Genomic DNA, 26,101 nt, shown 5'->3' on the forward strand with positions numbered 1-26,101 from the left:
TTCCAATTTTATGAATCATTCTCTAATCTCTTTGGAACAAATGCTTTACAGTCTCACAATTGTGTGGCACTTCTAAGTCTTCCAAAGCAAACGCCGATAAATAAAACGCAAAATCTAATTATTTCATTATTTTTTTTTTTCATTTATTAATTTGAATTATAAGCAAATTACATTTCTGTTTTTTTTTTTTTCTCATTTTCATTATTTGTATTGTATGTAATTTTTATTTGGTTGCGGTTGTAAACTTTTTTCTCTCCATATTTTTTCTTCATCTTCTCTCTTCTTCTCATAAAACAAAATCGTGGTCTGAAGGAAAGATTTTTGTTTTCAAGTCTATGTTATAACTTACAACAAATAAACCTTTGTTCACCGTTTTTTTTTTGTATTTATTTTTATTTAATTTTTTTTTGTTTTTTTTTTTCTTTCATTTTGGTTTTCAGAACTTTTCTGGTTCTTTGGTATTTTCACCCTCATACACGTCAATTTGACAAATTAATATTAGACAGATTTTCTTTTATTTTATAGTTTTCTTTGACACAACACGATAATTTAAAACAGAAAACAAAAAAAAAAAACCGAAAAAATAAGACGAAAGAAAAAACACAAACTGGGAAATGTATTAACAAATCGTCTTCAATAAATACAACCCAAATTTAAATGAAAATAATGAAAAAACAAAGTGTTAACCTAATGGTTTCAATTTTTGTTTTGTTTCATTTGTGTGTTTAAAGATTTCGGTCCACATGTTCGGCTAATGTGGCGTATGAAAATTCGCGAAAACATAATTTCTATCATATATAATAATATTTATAAATATCATTTCGAAATTCGAAGGAAACAGAAATTGGTCGAAACATTATTGACCAGTAAATAGAGTTTGTTGTTGTTGTTGTTGTTGTTGATGTTGGTGTAGACGACAAGTGAAAATACTCCATTTATACAATAACTTAATAGATTGTGCTATTTTCTAATTTATTTATTTATTTTTTTTCTTCTATTTTTTTTCGAGATTACGAGGAAAAATCAATGATGTCCCGATTCACTTGTCGAATACACGCAATGAACATTCATCGGGTCGTGATGATTCTCCGCGGACAAAAAAAAAACTCTCTGTTATTTTTTCTTTCTTGGAATTCAAGATTTTTAATTTGTCAAAACTGAGGAGTCAATTTTTTTTTAATTCGAAGAAAAAAAAAATTGTTACGTTTTTCTGCCCCAATTTTGTTGTTGTATTTTTTTTTTCACTTATTTTTGCTACTTCGTCTCTATAAATTTTTTTGGAGGCGTATGACTGATCAAAATTCAAACGGTTGCACATGTTTCCACAAAAAAAAAACCAATTCCATGCGGTTTTCCATTAGAAAAATGGGTTTATGGTTTGTAAAGCAGTCAAAGACTGAAATGGCAAGAATTTTTTTTTAATCTTATTTGGTTTACAAAATTGTTTGCGCGATGTGACCAATGAAAAAAATAAAACACGTTTTGGCAACGATAAAAGTTACACAGTTACTGTGCGCTTCAAGACGATTATAGACCTAGGTTAAGTGAACAGAAAATCGAACGATTGGTAACGGTTTAAAAGTCATCGTCGCCAAATACCATCTGCTGCATGGACCAGGGTCACTTTAGCATTTTGTGCCTGTGTTTTGCCCAAAATAAATAAATAATGTGGCGATTTTCGCGTGCAAACCTTTTAAATTTTGTGGTCAACCGATGCCGTTTATTTTTTCAATGTGTATTTTATTTCCTATTTCTTTAGGGTGATTTTTTTTTTCTCTTTACTTAAATATCAAACAAATTTCTTTTATTTCTCACTTTCGTTTCCCTTGCCAAAAATGTCAAAATTTGTCCGTTTCGGATGCAATTTCTGTGTTGCTAAGTGTTTCACTCTGCGTGTCATCGATTTTAATTCATTCCAATTTTTAATTTGTTTTATATTTAATTTAATTCCTCATATAGTTTTTTTTTTCATTTGTTTTCTCCATTTAACTCCAAATTTTGGTACAAAGTATTATTTTTGTTTTTATTTTTGTTTAAATATTACTTTGCGGCGAACTTTAGTCCCCAAAGTGTTCTTTGTTTATTTTCATTTTGCCTTAATATCATTAAGTATTTCACATGATTTTTTGTTTGTTTGTTCTTTGTTCGCATTATGTTATGTACGAAATGTTTGAAAATGGTCAGAATGGTGTTTGTAATTAGTTTTTTTTCTTCTCATTTTTGTTTGTTATGAATTAGTGGCAAAGATTGTTTTTTTTTTATTTTTTTTTTAATCATTTTAGTTTTTTATCTCTTTTTTTTTTAAACATTGGAAACGCAAATGAAGAACTATGTAAAATGTTCAATGATTTTCTGCACGTTCTATTCACAATACGTTAAATACATAAAAATCGTTGATATATAAAAAATTGGTTTTTTTGAAGACATTTTTATCAATAATTTTTTTTTTTTTTGGTTTTAATTTTAGTTTAATTTTTCTTTAGTTTTTATTTGCTATGATTCATTCCAGTGTGTGAGTGTATGTGTTTAACAAAAAAAAAAAACATTTTGCTGCTGCTGGATGCCACAAATTAAATGAATGAATCAACAAAATAAATATCAAAACACAATCCGAGTGTTTAGTTCCATTGTTTCTTCATTTTGGAAGGAATTTGCAATCCATCAAACGAAATTTGTATTTTTTTTCCGTTAATTTGTTGGATTTTCTTCTCTTGAAGCAGCCGATTGTGGGTACGAATGCAATTTATGAGCAGTTATAAATCGGACAACCGATCAGTGCTTTTTCATATTCAAATTGAACTTTCGTTCGATCGGCCACGAAAAATTACGGTAAAAATTTTAAATTTTAAAAATCAAAGACGACAAACATTGTTTTCATATGGATCGATCGAATTGAAGACCAAAATACTCAAATGGTTGTAAATGACCCAATCATTTTCTGATTACTCGAATGGATTTTCCTTCTTCTAATCTTAGTCTTTGATTTGATGGTAAAGTGTCTCTAATGAGTACCTCGGTCGATTGTCAAGAACCCAATGTGCTTACTATTTAATTCGATTGGAATACATTAAATGAAGATGGAAAATGAATCTGCAGCGACGACGGTGAAAAATCGTTCTGAATGAAAAAAAGGATTTTTATGTGTCCAATCGGACAGTGTCAGATTCCGGCACTTCCATTGAATATCCATGGATGTTAGTTAGATAGTTGTAACTAAAGAAAAATCGCAAATTTTTATTCAAACAAATGAATAGTCTATGAATGCCGATCGAACTGGTTCAAACATTCGCTGGTGTGATAAAATCCCGCTTTCTTGGCTAATTGGAATGCCTCATTATTTTGGCCCATTTCTTTCTATTTTTCAAAAGAAAACAAAAACTACGAGCATAATGGTCGTCAATGCAATTCTGGTTGTTTTTTTTTTTCTTTAGCTGTGCGTATTTTTTATGTCATTTAATATTTAATACATTTGTGTGGAAAAATCGACTGTTTTTTTTTTTTCATTAAATAATTGCTATTGAATATGTAAAAAAAATTTCTGGAACTGTCTTTATAAATCGGTTGGTTTTGTTCAGCGCGACAACTGAAAACACATTTTCACTGGAAAATGGTGAATTTTTTGTTGTTGTTGAGAGTGAAAATGGCAAAAGAACTGGGTGTGTTCTCTTCTGCACTAGCATCAACGTTACAATATATGCGTTAATCGATTTTTCTTTTTGTTTAAATGGGTGAACACGTTTATGGTTTTTCTTTAAATAATCAATCCAATGCATTTTGTCCCTATATTTTTTAGATAAAAGTTTTTTCTTCTTATTTGTTTGTTTGTTTTATAAAATGACTCAAATGTTCGTGTGTGCTTATCGGTGATAATTGTAGAATAGAAGGAAAGTTCGTTTTTCCTCAATTTATGCACAATGCCGTTGGTTTTGCTTTGTTTTGCTGGCGAATTAATGATGATGGAACAACTCATGTCTCTTTATCAAAATTGTGAGACAACTCGAACATTTTGAAACAACTCATCCCCTTACATTCGATTTTCGGTGCAATTTCTCACTCATTCATGACAATTCAGTTGATTGAATTTGGAAATATGCGAATTTCAGCCATGTGTGTGTGTGTGTGTGTGTGTGTGTCCAAGTCTTATGAAAAGATGCTTCATCATAAGGCCCTCAAACTATGGAATCGACATTTCTCGCGCCGTTCACATTCTACTATTGTATCAGTCATCATGCCTGTTTTCTATTAAATCAGTGATTTGACGAGGTGAAAACAATAAATAAATCGGAAATCTCAAACAAATTTACCGCTGAACTAAACTAAAAAAATGAAAAATGAAAAGAAAAGCAAAACGAGAAAATTCAACAAAAAAAAAGAAATAAAAATGTAAAGGATTATCAAGATTTTATTCTCTTTTTTTTTCATTGTAATTGGTTTTACACTTTTTGTTGTTTGTTTTGATTAAATGATAATAAAAATTACAATTGATTCATGTGTGTGTGTGTGTGTTTTCTTTGTTTTGCTACGCGGAATCTCAAAATCTGACTTTTTCAAAACAGAATCTTTATTTTTTGTTTGCACATCGACAGAAACACTTTCTAACTCTTAAACGAATGGCATCAGAAAAAAAAACATAAAAATAATAATAATAATAAAAATTCATAAAATGACCCTATTTGGTGCGCTATCAATTATAACACATGATTATAATCGTTAAATACATCCTACAAATTCACAGTCCTGTACTTGAACATTTCGCTGCATTTGCTCTGCCCCTCCCGTGATTTTTCTTCTCTTTACTTTGGTCAACGCTTGCCAACCACACTGGAATTTGTCATTCATTTTTGTTCTTTCGACCATGGGACACGTTTTTACTGAACAAAACTGTGACTTTTCTTGTTTCGAAATTGGTCATCGGTGAATATCGACGCGTAACACAAAAAGAAATATCAACCATGAATTTACATGAACTGCGTGATGACATCATCCTCTTCCTCTCTTTTTCGTTAGCACTTTCTCTCTCTTTAACCAAAAAAAAAAAAAAACTCATACATAACTAAATGGAAGATGAAATGGAAATACCAATGCACCAAAATTCACTCGTTTTACCTTACACACACAACAAAAAAATGCCTTCTCTGAATATTGGACTGGAATGGACTTGGTTATTCTTGATTTTTTTTGGCGCATTGTCAAGTGCAACCGAATCAAAGCAGATAGATGGCCGACGTGAAAAATTGGTCGATCAGTTGAACGGATTCAGTTCAGCTGTTTGTAATTCTTTTGACGCTGCTCAGCACTATATGAAAGGCTATTGTTTGTCATTTTGGCCAATTTTAAATTCGTACTCGTTCCAATGGCTGTTTATTTCGTTCGCGAAATCGAAGGCGACGATGATTTCAATGGAAACGGCTTTCGAAAATCAACGAACGAACATCGTCCCAAATCACCATCCCCGGCGGAAGGGTGAAAAGAAATGACAAAGTGCAGCTCTGGATCTTGTTTAATGGAGGCCGAATACACTTTATAATATCATGAGCATCGCAAACGTTGCACTCGAGTGCAATTGCACTGGGTTTGTTCAAACCATTATTATCTTTGTGATTGATTTAGTAGACACTTTGCGAAGCATTCGAACAAAAATGCGAAGCATCTCATCGAGAGACATTGCCAAGCAACTGACTTTGAGTTGATTGGTTCATCAGTAAAAGGATCGGATTTCAACATAGCAAAAGTGTGAATCTGAGAAAGCGTAACGAACATCTTCACAATATGATGAATACGATCAGCAATGAGTGAACTGAAAGCGAAAAATGGCAAAAACGAAATGATTTTTTTCCACCTCTTTCTCTCTATGCGCAAAACAATAGTATTTGCAGCATGAAAAAAAACGAGATTCGGTTAGTCGTGAATGCTGAGTCCCTATAACTGTGCTTGTTTCACTCTTCATTTGCACATATTTTAATTTTAATGAATTTCACTAGATCTTATTATTTAATAAATGTAATGAAACAACCGAAATGCGTGTTTCTGTTTTTTTTTTCTTGTTGTGAAAAATCGCAAACGATTGATGGAACAAAAAAACACGACAAAATAATAAATTACAATCATTTGAAATATGCAGAATAATCGCAATGATTTGAAGGTCACACGCATTATGGAATTGGAGATTTGTTTTTGTGATTTTTTATTGTTCGAAAACCGAAGAGAATTTTTTTTTCTCGGAAAAACCCCAAAAACTTTATGTATGGACACAATCGATGATTTTGGTTGTAAATGACACACAATAAAAAAAAAACAATTGAGTGTTTGTGAATGCTTGAAACACTAGGGGCTTCTAACTCCAGATGAATGTTTCATATAAATAATTGCCGTATATTTTGTTTCTATTTCATATATAACCCGCGTATACGCCGTATATTTTAACCATTTCGCATATAAATTTGTATTGGCGAATAGAGATAGAAGCCCCTATGTGAAACATGTGAAAAATTAATTTTTTACTTCTTCTTCAATTATATGTTGCACCGTACCAATGCGTGTTCCACACATTTTGCATATTTGCGACGATGATGTGAATGTGGCTAAACTGTATCCGTGTAGTAAAAATAATTTGCTTTTATTAATATTATGATTTATTCATCAATTTGTTGTTGCTGTTGCTGTTGTTTCATTTAAATAACTGTTCGTCCTCAACATTTCGATTATTTCACTAGTTGTGGATATTTTGTGTTTTTTTGTTATAAAGTCTATTATTAAACTTGGTCGTTCTTAAATATTGATTTGGATTTGTTTTTATTTTTAATAATTTTTTTTCTTCTGTTTACTTTATTCTTTTTCTTAGTTATATATATTGTTGATGTTGTTGATGCTATTGGGCCTGTTTCTTTTTTCTTTAGCTTGATCGCATATGTATAACATATACGAAACATTTTCCATTTCACTCAATATTTTTCTTAATCGTGTCCCTCGGTCAAGCGTTATCGATCACGTTTGTCTCTGTGTATGTGTTCTGTGTCTGCTCACAACATTTTTTCAGATTCTTTTTTCGCTTTCAAATTTTTTCCTTGAAAAATGCGTTTTTGGCAATAAGTCCAATGAAGATTCATCTTTTTCAAAGATTTCTCTTTTTTTTCAATCGATTTGATACATGGTTAGTGATACACGTTCCATTTTGTGGATCAAACATGTTTGTATTTAAAATATGAACAAATTGCAAAGCTTGAAATGTTGTTTTGAGGCTTGTTTATGTATCCGATTTAAACTTCATTTATTTTTAGGTCATTTTCTTCTAGTTCCAAATGTGAAAATCACTTTTCAACAACTGAATTCATTTCAACTGAACAAGTTTTCGGTCGAAAAGGATTTTTTTTCATTTTCGTCTTTTTTTCTTTTAAAAACTGAAATGTCCTACTTTCAAGACTGAAATGTTCTGTTTTTGCTATGGTGTTGAAAGTTGAAAAAAATGATTTCCATTTCCATTCTTCCACAAAACATTGACAATCACAGTAATCGCGCTGCGAGTAGTAAAAAATAGAAACATTGTCGTATTTTTGGGTGAGAGTGTGTATGTGTGTGTGTGGGTTTTAGTTTCGGCTGAATGAGCTGTTTGGTTGAAATTAGCACACGAATAAGATTCAATCGGAGATTTAGTTCCAGTTTAGTGATTTGTTTTTGATTGGTTTTGACGGAGGGAGAGGATGTGGCATATGAATAGCATCTATTGATTTGATGGCATTTAACATGATGCTGGCCGCCGACTCGATCGATTACTGCGACCGAAGGCGCTTCTACTATGTGCTTTCTCAGATCTCAGGCGCGCTGTGCTTCGGACAGTTCTTGACACAGATCGAACTAAAGAAAAAAAATTATCTGATTGTTTTTTTTTTCTCTTTCTCTTCGCAGTTTGTTTCGCACAACGGTGAACATGTGTGTGGCTCTTATGATTTTTTTAGTTTTTCGGTTTTAACCATTTTTGCGCATTTCTCTTTTTGGTTTCTTCAATCAAATGTTTCGCACTCATTTCTTGTGTTAAGTATTCATAAATAAATTTATTACTAGCATCCTATTTGACTTTAGATTGCTGGTTTGCTTCCAAAATTTCTTTAATTTTTGTTTTTCTTTTTCTTTTTGTTGTTGTTGTTGTTTGTTTTTGACTTTCTGTTTTTACTTTTTATCTTTGTTATCATATAAAATATAATATTGTTTTTTTTTTAAATATATATCAATTATATAGTAGGTATAGTTAATGTGTGTATGTGTAATTTTTTTTTTATCCTTTCCTTCCTTCTCTTTTTATCTGTAGTGTTTTTTTTCTCTTCATTTCTCATCCTCTTTTTAATTTCATTTTTTTTTCTTTTTGTTTTTCTTTCATAGTATTTTTTTGTTTGTTTTCAACTTATCAATTTATTTATAATAAATGTTTTTGTTTTTGTTGTTGTTGCAGTTGCGGTTGCGGTTGCTGTTGTGTTGCATGCGAAGCGAGCGAGAATTGCACATTCACACGCAAATGTTCACACCAAATTGTATTCCTTTAGATTCGATTGTAAAATTGTGTCCTTAACCGCAGCAAAAACAAATCGAATATTTTCTGTATCTGTATTTGGAATGGAGAAAATTTGAAATGGCATTAGTATTTACAATTGAAACAAAAATGAATAGGAGAAAAAATTGGACGAAAAAAAAATGGGCGTGATTTTTTCTTTCAATTTTTAAACAACCAATTGATTAACGGATGATTCAAATGGACCAATTGTTATTGATAAAAATTGACCTTTATTTCAAGGGTGGAAACAAATGTTTGAGACTTTTTGTTTCTTTTCTTGTTTTTTTTTTTTTTTTGAAATCACAAAAAATTTGAATAGCAAAAAACATCGCGGCTTTTCTTAGAACGAAAATGAATTTTGTTTCAGACATTTTTTATAAAAACAATTCTTCTTAACATTTCTCTTCAGACAATTTAGAAAAAAAAAAAGAATTAACTCTTCTAATTCAATAAAATATAAAAATAAAATAATTTTCTGAATATTGAAGAAAAAAGTGAATTATCCACAAATCAAATCCCGTTTCTCGAGTCAAAAGCCACGTTCCATCAAATAAAACTGAACAATTAGGCACATGAGTAAATGAAACTCATGAATTGCCAATGGATTATTATCTGTGTATTGGAATAGACAGCAATAATTTGGGTGAATCGTGCTTCTGACCATAAAATATGAAACGAAAAAAAAAAATGCAAAATAAATGAAAAATTCCGAATTTTCTTTGAAAATCATGGAGATTTTCAATTTTTATTTAAATGTTAGTTATCTTCAACAATATTATTAGTTCACAATCAAAATGCTATTGAAATTAAAAGATGAATATAGATTAGATAAATTTATTTTAATTATTTTGGCAGCATACATGCTTCGCATATTTTAATATTCTTCGCTAGACTCCTATAGAGTTTTTATTTATGACTCTCATTTAATAATAGAAATTGGGATGCAATTATCTGAGTATTTTCCCATCATTTGTTTTATTGGAAATTTCATAATCAGGAAATGATTGTTTTTTTGGGAAATTTATTGTTTTTCAAAAAATTTATAGTTGTTTTTTTTTTCAACGTTTTCTTTTGGGTGGTGGAAAAAGTTCAACAATAATTTTGGTTTTAACTCAAGAACGAAAAATAATCATTTTATGAATAAAAAAAAAAAAAAAAAAACGATAAAATAATTTCGGTATAAATAAGAAGTATACATAAAATATGGCTTCCACTTATATGGATTGATCGTCGCAATCAACAACAACGCGTTGCGGTGCGGTCACAAATCTAAACCAAATTGGATTCTTTGAGTGCCGCTTGCATGATTGTGTCTTTCACAGCACAAAATACTAATTTAATGTTTTCCGTATCTGGTATTGAGTGAATGACAAAAGAAAAGTACGAGTTTATGGTTCAGCCCGTGTGTCCAGTAGATATTGCGGATGTTTTGTCCGATGCAGTTTTGAGCCGCCATAAAACAACAAATAATTTTTTATGATTATTAACAAACGAACGATAAACGGAACGTTTTACACAAAGTAATAAACGAAATAAAATTTAAATAAACGAAAAAAACAAAATTTGAGAAATTCAAAAAATCAACCAAAAAAAAACTAAAATCGATAACAATTTCTAGCGAGATACAATACGGCGCGCAAGCATTTTTAGCATGTGTACAATTGCCATTAGTCGATGTAATTATCTGAAAATAGCTACGGGATATGTGCGTTGTGTCCTAATTGGATTTACAACTATAGAAGCGCAAATATTTCGATCAATTTCAATAGCATTTGTGATCAAACTCGATTTGAATATGAACGTGGTGTGTGGATAAAGGAAGAGGTCGTTACTTACCTGTTGCACATGTAAAATGGGAATAAATAATTTTTTCTGAATCGGGATTTAAGTCTACAAACATACGCAAGATGAACTCTCTAGCTGTTATTGCATCTCTTTGTGGACCTGTTTTGAAGATGAGAAGACACAAATGGAAGCGATCGAAATGGATTGAATATGGTGAACAATCAAGAAATGTATACTGGTTTTGTCTAGGCGATTATACTAATCAATTGGATTACAACCAATTTCTCATTATAAATGGATTTCTACGTGGGGTTTGTCAATGGCAATACAGAAAGAAAAAAACTGGTGTGTGTTTGTGTGTGTGTTTTGTAGTGAAATTGGCGAGAATAGACGAGTATGAAACTTATTTTATTTGCATTGCATTTCAAAAGCGTGGAGTCCCATTACAAAGCGAATAGACAAAAGTTGTCTCAAAATGGGCTGAAGTACGCGCATAATTGCTACCATTTGTGGCCGGTCGAGCGGTGAAGGGAAGTTCAAACCGAATACAGCGCGCATACAGTAAAAAAAAGCCTGTTTTTGTTTTCGTTTCGAATACACCTGTGGCAGTGGTGAAATGCGAATAGCACTGACGATCTGGATCCGGATTGCACACCATGTACAGATTCAAAATGAACTCTTTAGCTGGTTTATCTTGCTGCTTCGGTCCTGTATGTGCATATACAAAGTTTTGTTTTAGATTCAGTTCATTCGTGATTTCCTATCGCCGGGATATTTTTCTATACCAAATACAACTCTCTCTATATAGGTTTGTTTTCTCTCTCTCTCTCTCTCTCTACATATCGCATAGTCAACGGCGGACAAAACAATGCACTACCGCAGATATGCATAGCCGCTGCTCGCGAATCCACATGCAAACCAGCCGTATATTTCAACATTTGATGGCATGTGAATTGTTGAGTCATCAGACATCATATATCACTTGGATGGCGCGTCGCATGTCGCCCGCCTATGCCACTCTCTTGCACGTTTATTCTCTTTTCTCGCCACCCCAAAACGGAAATCAATTACAACTTCAGTGTTTTTTTTTTTCTCGAAATAATGAGACACCTACATCTAGCGTCAACAATCACAATCGCATCGGAACTAATTCACATTCCTTTTTGTTTCGCTTAACATAGTATTCAATTTTTTTTTCCTCCTGCCACGGCTGCTGTTGCTGTCGGTATATACTTTCAGCAACAACAGTATAATCACGGTATACTCTTGTTTGGCACGGAATCCGTGCTGGTAGTTTTTTTTCATTCCTGCCAATGATTTTTGTCTATTCAAAACCTTGCAATCAACACTTACCATCGTACTCTGGAAAATAGTCTACCAAATGCGAATACATAATTTTTTCCTCTAAGAGATCTTTTTTATTCAAAAAAAGAATGACTGATGAATGTTGGAACCACGGATACGTAATAATAGTTTTAAATAAAGCTTTTGATTCTTCCATTCGATTCTGCGAATAAAAAAATAAGGCATTATTTTTCAAAATATGGATTTGATAAGAATGAATACGAGAATATCCACTAAAAAAGCGGAACGTGGTCGAGTTGAGAATAAAAATGACGTTGGAAAATTACCTCGTTTTCGGACTCAAACAAAATTTGATCATATTCGGAAAGTGCAACCAAGAAAATAATTGATGTAACATTCTCGAAACAATGAATCCATTTTCTTCTTTCAGATCTCTGTCCACCGACGTCTACCATTCTGTTTTTCGTTTTTCATCAGGAAAAAAAATGTGGAAAATAAATGTTTGGAAATTAGTGCATGTTTGGAAGTAGTTTGATTCGACTGGAAAAAATTTACATTTTTATGGATGAATGAATTATTAAACATTTTAATGACTAAAATGAAACAATACATGCAAAGAGAAACCGATGCGGAAAAAAACACATTGTATTCAACTGCAATTGTGTGGCACCAAATGGGAAAATAAAATTATATTTAGGTGTTAAGCATGCAACAACAATAACAACAACAACAACAACGAACAAATATTCTAAGCAACTACAAGAAAAACGAAAAGTTGATAAAAATGGCTAGCCTTGTGCAATTTTACACCTCTTTCGCGCTACGATTTCGCTCAAATGATTGTGTGATAGCATTTTTAGCGATAGCTATCGACCAGTGGAATGGCTTTTGTCTGAGTGACTCAACGGCGAGTGTGGGGACGAGGGAGAACGCTTCTTACAAACGCAAAATTATACCTAAACACGATGCCATCCAAATCGAATGGATACTCCAGAATACCAGTTGTCGGGGCACGAGCTCGCAAAATATCTTGCTCAGTTGCTAAATAATCGGGTGCTTCAATTCGAGCCAAATCGGACAAATAACTGGAGATTTTTTTTTCCAAATTTTTAATTTTATTTACACGAATTAATTATAAAACAATATGCACATGGTTGATTTTCGGCAAAACGTTGAATGATGGGCAGAAGAAAACAACAAAAAAAAGAAGAAAAATCAGCATGCAAAATTAACGATTCGAAAAATGTACAAAAACAAATTATTGATCACACAAAACTTGATGCAGACAGATATAAACAACGGAATTCGTACGACGAAAATTAGTCAATGGAGATTAGAAATCTCGCACTTCAGCTTAGAATTGAAGAGTCTTTTTTTATAATTGCATTTTCGACCTGTGTGTGTAGTTAAGAGAAACCGAAATCACCGGCTTATTCAATCATGTCACTTGAGCAAATCGCATGTAATTGAAATGCATTTTCCCCTTATCTCGATGCATATTAGTATTTGAAATGATTTATTGTGTTAAACAAAAGGAAGAAAACGAACAAACGGTATCGAAACACCAGTTAATGATTTCACATTCACAATTGTTAAGCATGCAGTAGATAAAATTGTGTTAGATAGATTAAGAAAAAATAGAAAGAAAAACGTTCGAAACGAATCGAATAAATTGAAATGGAATGGGTATTTGTGTCTGTACCTAAACCGAATTTCCTCTAAGTCGAACGGGTATTCAATAATGCCCGTTGTCGGTACACGAACTCTTAATATATCTTGTTCAGTTGGTAAATAGTTTGGCGCAGCCACACGATCGATTTCCATAAGATAACTGGAGAAAGTGAAAATTTATTAGTTTAATTTGATTTTTTCTTCCTCTTCGATTAAATTCGAAAATTAGTTAAATAAAATATTCTCCTTGATTTTAAAGGCTCCGTTGGAAGAAGAAAATTCGAAAAAAATCGAAAGAAAGAAAAAAATTTAGATGAAAAATCACGATTTTTGATCATCGGTTCTGAAAAATCATAGAAACCAACTTTTCGATAAAATTCATAATTTGTTGAACAAAAGTTTGTTTTCTGTTCCGTTTGAAAAAATAACTTGATAAATATATCGCTGAATTTTTGGCGGAGAAAACGATAATGTAACATTTGTGATCAATAATAAATCTGGATTGGTTCGCGTCGCGGGGCAGTTCAACCACTTACTATTTAGCTGAGTCCGTTAGCTGATATTCTCGTCGTCTATCGTAGCACTCCTGAATGCCAGCATCGGCCCATAAATCTTTGATAGCTTGCACGTACGGCGGTTCAAATGAGGTTACTGTTTCGAAATCTACACTTCTGACCAACTCAGCGTTCTCCTGGAAATCCAAACGAGAGACAAATCACAATTGAATTAGAATATTTTGTGCGGATAGAAATCCAGGTTTGCCAAAATCCTCAACACTCACCGTATTATTTGGTGAACTATACTGAATTTTGAGTATGTCCATGGCACGAATCATGGACTGCATTGCCATAAATATGTTCTGGAATACCAACTTAATAAAGCCACGTTTATCTTCATCGGAATAACCACTGCCGTGGATAATTCGCATCTGTTTGATAAATGTCGATTTGCCCGATTCACCAGTACCTGTTTGGAAAGCAAAAGAAAATGAAGGAGAAAAAAAATCGTGGAAAATTAATAAAATTGATGAAAAAATTGAAATTCATAAATCATATCATGAAACAAACAGAACCAAAAAAAAATTCAAAGTATTTCCGTAAACAAATAGGACCGGTGATTAAAAAGCATTGCATTTTTTTCGGTTGCTTTTTTTTCGGGTTTCAAGAAATTAATCTCATATTCATTTCCAAGAACGTTGATAAGTTTAATGCGATTCTGTGATGAGTAACAGCGGCGACAGAACACGCCAGCGTTTCAATTTTATAATCATTTTTTCGGTGTGTGTCTAATTCACAATAATTTTGTTAAAAAAATAGAATAATAATTTGATGTGTTGTCGTCAAGTCGAGCGTGCCTCGTATAGATGATATGCGATAAAATTCAGGTATGTTGCTGTTTATGAATTTTGACCGAATAGAAAACAGCACAAAAAAATGTTTCTCTCTGCATAAATTAGCATTCCTTTCTCTTTTGGCATTTAATCGTGTTTGTGACACACAACATCCACTGTCAGTCAACGAACGATTTCGCGTTAACTCGTTGAGATGGTGCAAATAGAGATATCGATTGCATTTCTGCGATGCGACCATTCGTTTCCATTGAAATGGAGCTATTCAAAGAATTCGCAGAAAATAATTTTCCCGAATGAAAATGATGGCACAGAGAGAAAGTTTTCATTGGATACAGAGAAGAGAAAAAAAAGGGGAAAAAACGGAAATGCATCGTTTCACCCAGCAAATTAATCGACTGATTTCCGGGGAATTCAATGAATGACGTGAAAGAGAGCGACAAAAAGCATTGATTCGAAAATGCAACCATTTTCATTCATATTCCTAAGAAGTCCATTCATTGCACGGTTGCCTTTTTTGTGAATGAGTCGCGTTTTCAAGGCAACCCCAACCAATTCAAATGAGAAATAGTTCTGTGTGCAGCAGCAGCAGCAGCAGTAGCACAAGAGAATAACAGCGTCACAAAGTATACATTTTTAATTTGTCGAAAAACGCCGTGTGTACTGAAAATATACGAAATCAATGTAACTTTTCCTTCGCTCTCTCTCTCTCTCTCTCTCTCTCTCTCTCTCTCTCTCTCCATCGCTGAGATAAACGTCATTCACCGGGAATTTGTTTTGTGATCATGCGCACTGAAAACTGCGTTTTACTAGTATGGTGTGTGTACGGAATATATATGTGCACGAGCTAGCGGACACTCATATCGTCACACCGAAAGAAAAAGAAGAAGAAGAAGAATTTTTTTTATTGAAACAAATGCGGTGTTTAGGGAAACATTTACTATACAAGAAAAAGACTCACATCACCAGTACATTTGATACAGTATTTTATAGAGTTCCAGAGAATTGCACGCAGATTTCTATCGGCCAGGTCCTGTATGCAGAGCATATCAACCATTGAAATGAATGATTTTGGAATTTTGTTTCTTCCCCTTTTTCGTTGTGAATCACAACTGACGACAGTTAATTTCGATTCGATTGTTAATCAGAGCTGATATATTTCATGGTAATTCGAATTGAATTGGCAGAAAAACATTGCCAATCCATGGGACAGACTGTGAATTCAATGGTCGAACGCGAATTTTGCTCAATGTATGCATTTCAATTCGAATTCGCTGAAAAGAGAAACGACTGCAATGCAATGTCGCTAATTTTGTCTGGTAAATCAATTTCCACGATTGAAGTCTCGTCGTGGTTTCAATTTTATGGTAACTGAAACGTCGCATGACACGATACGATAATAGCATTAGAAATTGGAGACACATAATAAATATTATTTAATTGTATGTGTTTTTTTTTTTTAAATAGTTCCGTGAAAAATAAAATTTTGATTCATATCGCTGCGTCGATTTTGAAAGAGCCCGCAAACGCAAGCAACGATGAATCCCCATGCAAAATATCGTTGAATATCCAGGTCCGTTATTTTGATATGTGTGTCTCTTTTCTACTCGTAACGTACTCAACAATTAAAACCGAATCCAGTTTCTCGACTCTCTATTTGGCTGAATATTCTTTTTTTGTCGCTGTGTTTTTTCTTTTCTGGTTGCGATGACGGAGCGCGCGTTCTCACTCACGCGCATATATACCTATGATCAACACGCATTTTATGGATGCGAATGAAATGTCCTGTGTTTGTGTGTTTGTTTCATTCATTCACAACTTTCTGCTGCTGCTACTGCTGCTCACAGTCAATGCAATGCGTCATTCTCAATGGGATGATGGTGGCTGGCTGGCAGGCACCGATAGAACACCGAAACGAACGAATCGACACACAAGCAAAATACGGAAACGCACCGTGATTCACATGTTCGACAGCCTCCCCTTGCTCCTTTTCGCATACATTACTATTGCTACTGCCAATTTCTCTCTCTCTCTCTCTCTCTCTCCCTCTATCTCACTCTCTGCTGCTCTTTCATATTGTTAGTTTTTTTTTCTGGTCAATTTTCCCTATGAACAAAAGCAGTGTTTGAATCTAGAGCGGTTTCGGCGAGGCTCACACTTTTTTTTCGTGCGAGAGTGTATTTTCGCCGAAAACTGCATCAACACGCCTACCAAACTGACATTGAATGAATACAACAAGGGCTCAAATTAAAATCTGAAATATGTTTGTTTATCCAATCCAGTTTGAAAATGTTTACTTACATTATAATATCATACAAATCATTGTGTGTATCGATATATGAACTCATCTTACTAAAAAAACACCGAATATATATTTATGTAATATTTAAAAATAGGTTTTTCATTAAATCAATGCTGCAATATCCAGCATTTGAACGAGAGAGAGAGAGAGAGAGAGAGAGAAAATTGACTGAAATCTATTGGCTCGCATTTTTTAATGGTATTCATCACATAATATTTTCATCGAACTATAATTTCGATTTGAATTGAAACAAAATTGAGTTGTATTTCATTCCATTTTTTCCGCGTCAATTTTCGAACAGCTTTCTCAGTACAAAAGTGTGTTCATCCAGGATTTTCCCGGTTGACGTTTTGTGAATGAATTCAATTGAGAGCAACGTCGTGATCCATGGTGCGGGATGCAAAAATGTCGGCATTTTGGGCGTGTATAGGCGTTGTACGTGTATGAGTATGTTTGCGCTGCTGAGCGCATACCAACAAAACCAAATTCGCTGTGTTTTTATTTTGCACACAGAGCAAATCATTACTACTGTGATGATAACGTTCTTTTTTTCGTCGACACACAATCAACTCAATATCTGGTCCTGATTATGTAATATAAAAACCCAGCAATTATTGCAAACGGAAAATAAATTCCATAAAAATGTCAAAAACAAAAAAAATGAAAATGAGTAAAAAGAAAGCACTACTTACCGAGCAATAATAACTTGAGTTCGCGTCGAGCATCACGTTTGTCACGTCTCAGCTGTCGCTCGATTTCCTGATTGATTCGCTTTTGCTCTTTGGCTTCCTCAGACAGGCAGCACTCCATTATTTATATCTAGTTTTGTTACGACTTACTTCTTACACAGACAAAAAAAATTTGTTGTAGTTTTTTTTTTTATATCGAAATAACAAATACCGATCGATATTAACGAGACAATTCGAATTGATTTTTGTGTGTGGTAGTAGTGGTGGTGGTGGTGTCAGTTGTTGTTGTTGTTGTTGTTAGTTTCGGGTGATTTGCTGATTTGATTTATGTTTCTATCGATTTCCCTACGCATCGATTCGTCCAAGAACAACGATGATTTCTATCTGTAAATGGAAGAAAACGAGAAAAATTTAGCTACAATTGAATGGAACACGTATACACAGAATGCAAATGATTCGTTAATTTAAATTTGGAAGAAAATGAGAATCTCTATAAATCGTTTAGTTAATGCACGACCCAATAATTGTTGGACTGGCTTCTATATGAGCTTGAAAATAGTCTAACTAAAAAAAAAAAAACAACAACGAATTGGATCAATTAGTTTCATTCTTTGATCGAATACTTCATCATTCTTTTTAAACGAATTCATCACACCAAATGTGATCTTATTAAGTTGAAATCCAAACCTAAAACCAAATTCGTCATGACTTCGTCGACCGGACCATGCGATTTCCGCTGTCGTTTAAGTTTTTCACTCCCAAAAAAACGGTCACGAAATGGAAAACCAACATCGGAAGTGGACAACTGAAGGTTATTAAAAAATTAGTAGATGTGCAACACAGAGCAAGTGAGAGAGAAAGAGAGAGAGGGAGTGAGAGAGTACCATAAGAAAATGAAGTACACGTGCTCATTGTTTTGTCATTGAATTCATTAACTAGCTTCCATATGCCAAACGAAATGATCTAATTGGATTATTGACCAAATGCAAAATAAATGGTATCAAGTTTAAACTGAAGCTATAGGAAAACTAACAATCGAACCGTTTTTGTTCATGAATCCACGTGCTGCTTCACATCATCAGCCCGCACGCATTTTCAATTTCCTTTTTCCATTTGTTCCGTATCATCGGCAAACTGTTTTGTTGCCATTGAGCAGAGAGGAAAATCTTTGGCCAGCAACAAATTGTATGATCACCGACTTTTTTTGTATAGTCTTTGGGCTAAAAACTGATAATTTCACAATTCTTTGTGGTGATTTCGAGATTCGTATGAAATTTGGCTAAGTAAACGAAACTTCCTGAGTCAAAATAGCCGAGAAGATAGCAAACTGTTAACTGTTTAGAGTGATTTGGTGGCCAAATTTAGTAAATTAAAATCATATTTGCCCATGGGCAAAAATATCATTGAAGTTTCTTCTTCAGAAAAGAGTCACTTCAGATCGATAAGATCAAGGTGCGACGCATAAACAATCATCACTTTGAGAATAAACATATGCGATATTTTAATAACAGCCAACAAATTATGTGTCACCAATACAATTGGTCATTTGCTATGAATCTTTAAACAGAAATTACAAATGATTATTTTGTTACATTTGGCGGTACTGATAATTTTGGCGAGTCATTTTTTAGTCTCATCCTGTCGAGTCATTCCGTTAATCGGACGATTCGGTAAAGCCTCATGGGAACAAGAGATGCGAACGTTTGAATGGAAGTATACTTTTTGCATGTGGCTCATAATAAGTTGGCCCATTACTCAGGCCAAAGATTTTCATTCTAAGATAATTAACGCAACTTCAGAGATTTTCTCAATTATTTCTTTATTTTATCATCAAATTCATCATTCTTTTCCTTTTGCCACCAAATGATGGCATCGAATCGATAACATAATAATTGAGGGGATTCTTGAATTCAAGTGTAAATTGAAGTACACTAATCTGTGCCTCCAAAATAGAGCTAATGCGATATTTGTTGCTATTCAAACTGTACGTTTCACAACGTTTCCACATGCATCTCTTCTACATTCTGCGGTCAGTTTTTATCAAAGTCAAGAACAATCAGACTTTTGGATTTTTCAAGCGTTTATTCGAATCGAATGAAAGATTGATTTTGAAAGGAAGAATAATTTTGAGGCTTGTACTGTCAAAATGGAAATAATTTTGAAATTGTGTTAATGAAAATAGTGTCTACTAAATACTTATAGAATTCTTGATCATTGTCAAGAATGTTTCTGTCAGAAATGAAAAATTGTATGCGATTGATAAAAAATGTATGTCGATTGCTAAAGCATTCAGTCCTAGGATCACTTGAATATCGTTTCGATCAGTGAAAACGACACATCAAACTGAATACAAAACACAATGATTCGCTCAGCTTGAGTCCATTCATTCGATTCCATTTATTCAATGCACTCTTGTAATTCTTTAATGAGTTTTCGTTAAAAAAAATTATGTCTTTAAACCAAACAAACACTCAAAACGATTTTCAAGCCCAACACTGTTAAAGATGTGGTTTTCAGTTTGGAAAATGATATTAATCCTTTTGCAATAATGTTTGCTATCGAGTTTTTTTTTTCGATTCAAATTTCCATTTGCACCGTATCACATCAATTTGTATGGAATTGCACACGGGGAAATTATGAGAGACAACCACCTGAGAACCAGTGTCACCCACCAAAATAACGAGCGAACAAAAACACACACACACACACACGGTGAATCACTAAAATTGGCACCCGATTGGTTGTTGTTTAGACAAAAATTTGAATAATTATGACCGCTGATCAGACAGGGTTCCAGCTTTTTATACCCCAAGCATATACAACCACTCAGTGTGTATGTGTGTGTGTGTGTGTGGTGATCGATTCGATAACATTTTCTTTAGTCTCGGTTCGCGGTCACACTAATTAAATTTGTGGAAAATTCGTCGCTATTTTTCTATTCCATTTTCTCATCTTGGAATCCAAGTTTGGCCAATGTTCATATGTGTCATGTGTACTGTCACTGTATGTGTTTCTGTTGGCGCTTTTCACATATTTCCGTGAACCATATTTACTTGGGCATTGAAATTATGGACAAAAATGCACCGTCGCGTATGAAACTAAATAGCATTATTTTCAGGGTTATTGACTGTTAATGCCATTCAACAATTTCGAATCGGATCCATTGACGAACGAAAAAATCAACCGCATTCGTTAACACTGGAATGTGATTTCTTCTATAACAAAAACGGTAAAACGATCATGAACTCGACAGTCTCGGTTTTATTTGCATAAAGTGAAGTCATTCTCTTAATGAAACACCCATGCACTTCAGACAAGCTATAATGAAAATAGTCAGAAGATCCAAATTAGCATAGAAAAAATCGAGGCGTGTCATCTGCCGAAATGCATTTTTGGAATCGATAGACATGGAATTTACCTAGAAAAAACCTAAAAAATGGTGAAACCTGAACAAAATGAAATGAATGGTGAAAAAAATGAAATTTTATGAGTGAAAAAATAAATGGAATCGTATAAAAAAAAGATGAGTACAAATTTGGCAAATGTCAGAGCAAAAGATTAGAAAATGAGCAAGACATCCACACTAAATTCAGAAGAATCTTCGTTTTTATGACATTTCTTAAAGTCAAACACCTTTGCTGAAACTCACAAATAAACAACAACAACAAAGAAACAAAAGAGCCGAAAAAACGGAAATGTGTGCATAATTGGAAAGAAAAACAGTCTCAAGCGGCATTCTCGTCCTGATATTTCTTTCGTTTTGCAACAGCAGCAATGTCCGCAACAACAACAAAAACTAAGCAAGGTGTATCAAAATTTAGTGACTAATTAAGCAATAAATTAGTAAGAATCACACAAACCCACACACGTACACACAGTCCAAAAAGATGAAGAAAACTTGCAGTATGAAACAAGCAAACAAAGACAGACAGACGAGAGCGAGAGTGAAGTCATGAATATAAGAATGTGATTTGTTCGTGCGAGTAAGCTTGAGAGCTAATTATCGCTCAGTTTGAAAATTATATGCATATCTTATTGAAATATTCAAGTGGGAAAGAGAGAGAAGATATTTTGTGTGTGCGCTCCACGATAAAGTGTTCATTTTTCTTCTTCTTCTTCTTTCTCAGTATTTCTTTTTAGACTGTTCTCACTTCGATGTACAGTTTGATTAGCGATTCATTATCTCACAGATCTGTTGATTATTGTCGGTCGGTCTGATTCAATGGGAGCTTGTGACCGAGAACAAGGGGGAAGGGGAACTGATTAGGTTTGTTGCCAATTTGCATCGTTCATCTGAAATGAATCATCCTGAGTATTTATCATTTGAAGCCTTTAAGTGGAAGCATACGACCCGAATTCGAACATGAAATCGAGGAAAAAAATCGACTTAAACCATTTTAATGGATTTCTTTTTTAGTCGATTCAATGATTTTTTCAACTCTTATCCATCGAATCAACACCTGCACATACATACACACCCGAAAATCGCACGAACTCGCGACTGCAATTTTATGGACTGAAAATAAGGAGAACGTGATACATAAACACTTTCATTCGAACGATTTTTTTTCTCTCAGTTTCCGGTGTTTGCATGAATTTTGCTTTGTGTGTGTGTACAAAGAAATGATTTTTCTGCGAGTGTGTGAGAGTGAAAGAGACACCGAATGCTTTTTTCCTGCTAAAACATTGCTCATTCGCAGAATGATGTTTCGACGAGCCAAATGAGTTCAAAGTTTTATCTTTGATTTCGGCAAGTAAGCATCGGTCAGCATATGCAAATCTTTCGCATTGATTCGATGGCATCGAAATTGATTTGGCCACAAAATAATAAGGCGCCGGAATGACGTAACTTCGCCATTCAATGTTCATTCCGGTAAATTAATCGATCATTTGGTTTTTAGAACATTCCAGTTTTTTTTTCCTGTGCAAGAAAAAAATCGTCTAGCCGAGTACGTGTGTCAATGCAAATGTAATAGTTTGCAACGTAGCAGCAGCAACAGTAACAATGCTGAGCCAAATCGAATGCGGATCACAAATTCATCGTTCGGAATCGGTTTTTCAATCAAGATCGAAGTGAAGAAAATAAAAATGAAAATTTCATTTACTGACAACTCCCTCTTCGGGATATTATCCCATTTACAGTTTGGTTCCACTGTTTCCCTCTTCCTCTTGCACTGCAGCCATAGCTTGCTCTTTCTCTCGTCTCTAATTTGATGCTTTAATTAATTTTTATTCTGAGAAATCATTGAATTAAACTATCCGTGAGTTGAGCGACGAAAGCACAGCAGAAAGCGAAAAAAAAAATATTGAAAAATTGGAATTGGCAGGGATGATAGATAGAAAGAGAAGCAAACCGAGAGCAAAAAAAAACAATACAGTACACAGAGAGAAGAGAAGTAGAAAAAAACGAGAAATTTCGTTAAAAAAAAACGTGTATAGAAATTGCAATGTTATACAGGTTCCCGCAACGCAGGTTAGTGGTGTGTTCGTTGCGCGCGATTATCTGTGGCGCTGTGTGCTGATATATGTATATATGCATACGAATCTCGAAGAGCGCGCGGGGCATACGAGGGTGTGTGAGTGCGACATTTGACGGGCGAGGCCCCGAGTGTGTGTATTGTCGATATACATATGTCTGCGTTTGACAATACATCCAAACAACACCGAAAAAACTCTCCGTACACATAAGCACACATCGCTCTCGCTAGCTCGCTCGCTCTCTTTGGCGCTGGCTGTATGGCTTTGGCTCTGGCTCTCTATATACATATTTTTATATGTATAATATACATACGCACACGCTCTCTTTCACTCTGACCATATGTACATACAAGGGAACAGTATCGATTGCGCCGTCTAAAAAGTGTTTGCACCATCTAAGAAAGCACCTTGTTTTGTCACTGCACAATAATCATGTCTTGTTCGTGGATTTTTATGATTATATCGGCTCTTGCTCTCTCTCTCTCTCTCTCTCACACTCGCCCCATCTCTGTCCTTCTGGTTGTGTGAGCATTCGGTTGCGTTTTCCAAAAAGGAAATGAAGAAGAAACGCAGTTTGCCGAATGTTCATTCATTCGGTGTCATGAACCATTTCAATTATTTGATTGATTTTTCTTTCTCTTTTTTTGCTGTTGTTGGGCAATTTCACCCAGGGAGAGAGAGGGGGAGAGAAACAAAGAAAAATTTGCATGAACAAGACATGATCACACACTGGGTCCGATACACACATCGACTGAATGGCTCGCCCGGAATGTCATGATCGATTTTTTTTCTCGTCTTTTTCAACTAGATCCCTCGTGCATTCGATCTGGCTCATTAGGCCAGTCTTTGGGCGAACAACACATTTAACGAAACAAATTGCAGCCGTCATTCAAATGCAGTGCACACGTATTTGCTTCCAATGCTTCTGGTTGTGTGTATCTTTTTTTTTACATAATTATAATCATAATAATAATTAAAATGCTATTACTGACTCCAGCTCATTCTCTCGAACTCTATCTCACTCTCTTTCATTCATTCGGTCTCTCTCTCTCTCTCTCTCTATCTCTCTGTCTTTCATTCCTTTTAGATGACTTCTGTGTTCGAATTGCAAAATACACCGAATCTTCACACTCTGTGAATGACGAGATATACGTCGATGATGTAGGGGATGAAACCGAAACAATTCTCATTCTCTCTCTCTCTCGCGCTCGCTTTCTGTCTTCATCTCTTCGTTTTTGTTGTAACAACAACGTTCGTTTTCTCTAATGGTAATCTCAGCCGATAATTTACACTCTATTGCACACATACTTTACATATTCTGCCGCTGCATACGACGACTCTCATGTAGCTTGGAAGTCTCTGCACTATTTGGACCGATTGAGAGGAGAGCACTGAGATTGCATGCTGAAGGCGTTCTGTTTATTCTTTTTTTCTGTTCCGCTCTTTTTACATACTTTTTTCTCGTGTTCGTGTATTGTTCTTGTCACACTTGTCCGAAGAAGCAAATATATTGAAAACAACATACAGAAGATGCAGAAAAAAAAAAATCTCGACTCGGTGTAGTTGTAGCAAAATCCGACTCTTTTTCTCTCTCTCTCTCTCCCTCACACACACCCTCAATCACTCTCTCGAACACACGGAATGAATAAAAACTCTTGCGGACGCTTTAAATCCTTATTTCTATTAACCATTTGTGCACACTGTACCTAATCGTGATATCCATTTGATGATGAAAACAACAACAAGATCGACGACGATGACAGTGACAACGATGACGTATAAAAAAATATGCGAAAGAAAAGAATGTTACACTTTTTTTTTTGTTAATTTAACTCGCTACTTCTTCGTTGGTATGCGTTTTAATTCTTTTTTATTGTTGCTGTTGTTGTATTCAATAGAATCTGTACGAAAAACTGCTGCTTATTGATAATATATTTGATGACTTTTTTTCTATCGCGTTTTTGTTGTTGTTATTATTATTATTATACTACATATATGTGTGTGTATATATATTTTTCATAAACCACAATTCACTAAAACTGAATGTTTGATGTTTTGTGTTCTTCTTCACCAGAAAAAAAAAATTGGCTTCCACTTTTCGTGTGTGTGTGTATGAGTATTTGTGTGTGGTAATTTATTTATTTTTTAATTTGCTCGCTCTCACTTTGGTGTTGATTGGTTAATCCTTTTTTCTTCTCGATTTGCCGTACATTTCACACACAAAATAGATTTTCCTAGTTGATTTGATTGTTTAGCACTTTTTTTTCTCTCTCTTTCTCTCCCTCTCTTTCATGGGTTATCGTTGACAAATTCAGCCCAACAAATTTCCAAATAATTTACTCAACGAATTGTTCCGTTGCGTTCGTTTTTATTTCTTAATTCTTTTTAGCTTTTTATTTTGTTCAACTTGAAATTTGTTTCATTCTTATTTCCGACAATCAATTCTTTTTCAGATGTCTTACGTTTCTTCGATCGTCGAAAAACAAGAGAAAAAAAAATCCGTATATATATTTTTTTTTTAGCCTCGATGTTGTGTGCTGAGCCGAGGAAAAAGAAAAAAAAAAAATTGGGGGCCCCAACAAACTAATGACTTGGTTTTGTTAAATCCATTTTTATTTGGTGCCCCGTAACACTTTGATTTTGCGGTTTTACAACGCGGAAAAAAGGGAAAACAAAACGAAACGAAACGAAAAGCAGAATTTGGTCTGCGTTTTTATTGTGAAAAAATAAATGCAATTTTTTCCAACTCGAATTTATGTGATAAAGCCGCCTTACAATATGGCGGATTCGAACTGTAACATTCTATGGAAATCCGAGCGAGTCTACCGATGTCATTTTTTTCTTCTTCTTTTTTACTTTGTTCATTTGAATATGTGTGTTACACACAGAGACAGAGACACTGTCGGTGAGAGGGAGTGTGAAAGAGAGAGATAGAGAGGCAAACGAGAGCAGCGAGCACCCCGCTATCCATGTATGCGTGC

The 26,101-nt window shown here is 34.1% G+C and overlaps 1 protein-coding gene across 15 annotated transcripts; it reads right to left on the minus strand.

The window, feature by feature from the left end:
• Nucleotides 1-4,384: 4,384 nt before the first annotated feature.
• On the minus strand, nt 4,385-25,965 carry LOC129575947 (guanine nucleotide-binding protein G(q) subunit alpha). Of its 15 annotated transcripts, XM_055460206.1 has the most exons (10): nt 24,827-25,936; nt 17,646-18,026; nt 14,085-14,269; nt 13,840-13,994; nt 13,335-13,463; nt 12,589-12,717; nt 11,959-12,088; nt 11,681-11,834; nt 10,379-10,486; nt 4,385-8,593 (listed from the first exon to the last, which is right to left on the minus strand). In XM_055460206.1, exons 2-10 carry the CDS (start codon nt 17,761-17,763, stop codon nt 8,511-8,513), a joined length of 1,191 nt encoding a protein of 396 aa, XP_055316181.1. In that variant the 5' UTR covers nt 17,764-18,026; nt 24,827-25,936; the 3' UTR covers nt 4,385-8,510. The 15 variants fall into 15 exon arrangements, with proteins under 15 accessions (XP_055316181.1, XP_055316178.1, XP_055316179.1 ...); XM_055460203.1 differs by lacking the exon at nt 12,589-12,717 and having other exon boundaries at nt 24,827-25,965; XM_055460204.1 differs by lacking the exon at nt 12,589-12,717 and having other exon boundaries at nt 24,429-25,953.
• Nucleotides 25,966-26,101: the final 136 nt, after the last annotated feature.

The sequence above is a fragment of the Sitodiplosis mosellana genome, unplaced genomic scaffold (genome assembly GCF_009176505.1).
Source record: "Sitodiplosis mosellana isolate CC-2019 unplaced genomic scaffold, AAFC_SMos_1.0 Smas_scaffold_6170, whole genome shotgun sequence".
In the NCBI taxonomy this organism is placed as follows: Eukaryota; Metazoa; Arthropoda; class Insecta; order Diptera; family Cecidomyiidae; genus Sitodiplosis; species Sitodiplosis mosellana.

What these genes read in the sequence shown, in the direction of transcription:
- LOC129575947 (XM_055460206.1), bottom strand. Translation starts at nt 17,763, where the DNA reads ATGGAGTGCTGCCTGTCTGAGGAAGCCAAAGAGCAAAAGCGAATCAAT. An exon ending in ACTCAAGTTATTATTGCTCG is followed by an intron (nt 14,270 to 17,645) that starts GTAAGTAGTGCT and finishes CTTTCCAAACAG; the next exon opens with GTACTGGTGAATCGGGCAAA. An exon ending in TTGGATGGCATCGTGTTTAG is followed by an intron (nt 12,089 to 12,588) that starts GTATAATTTTGC and finishes AACGAAAAACAG; the next exon opens with AATGGTAGACGTCGGTGGAC.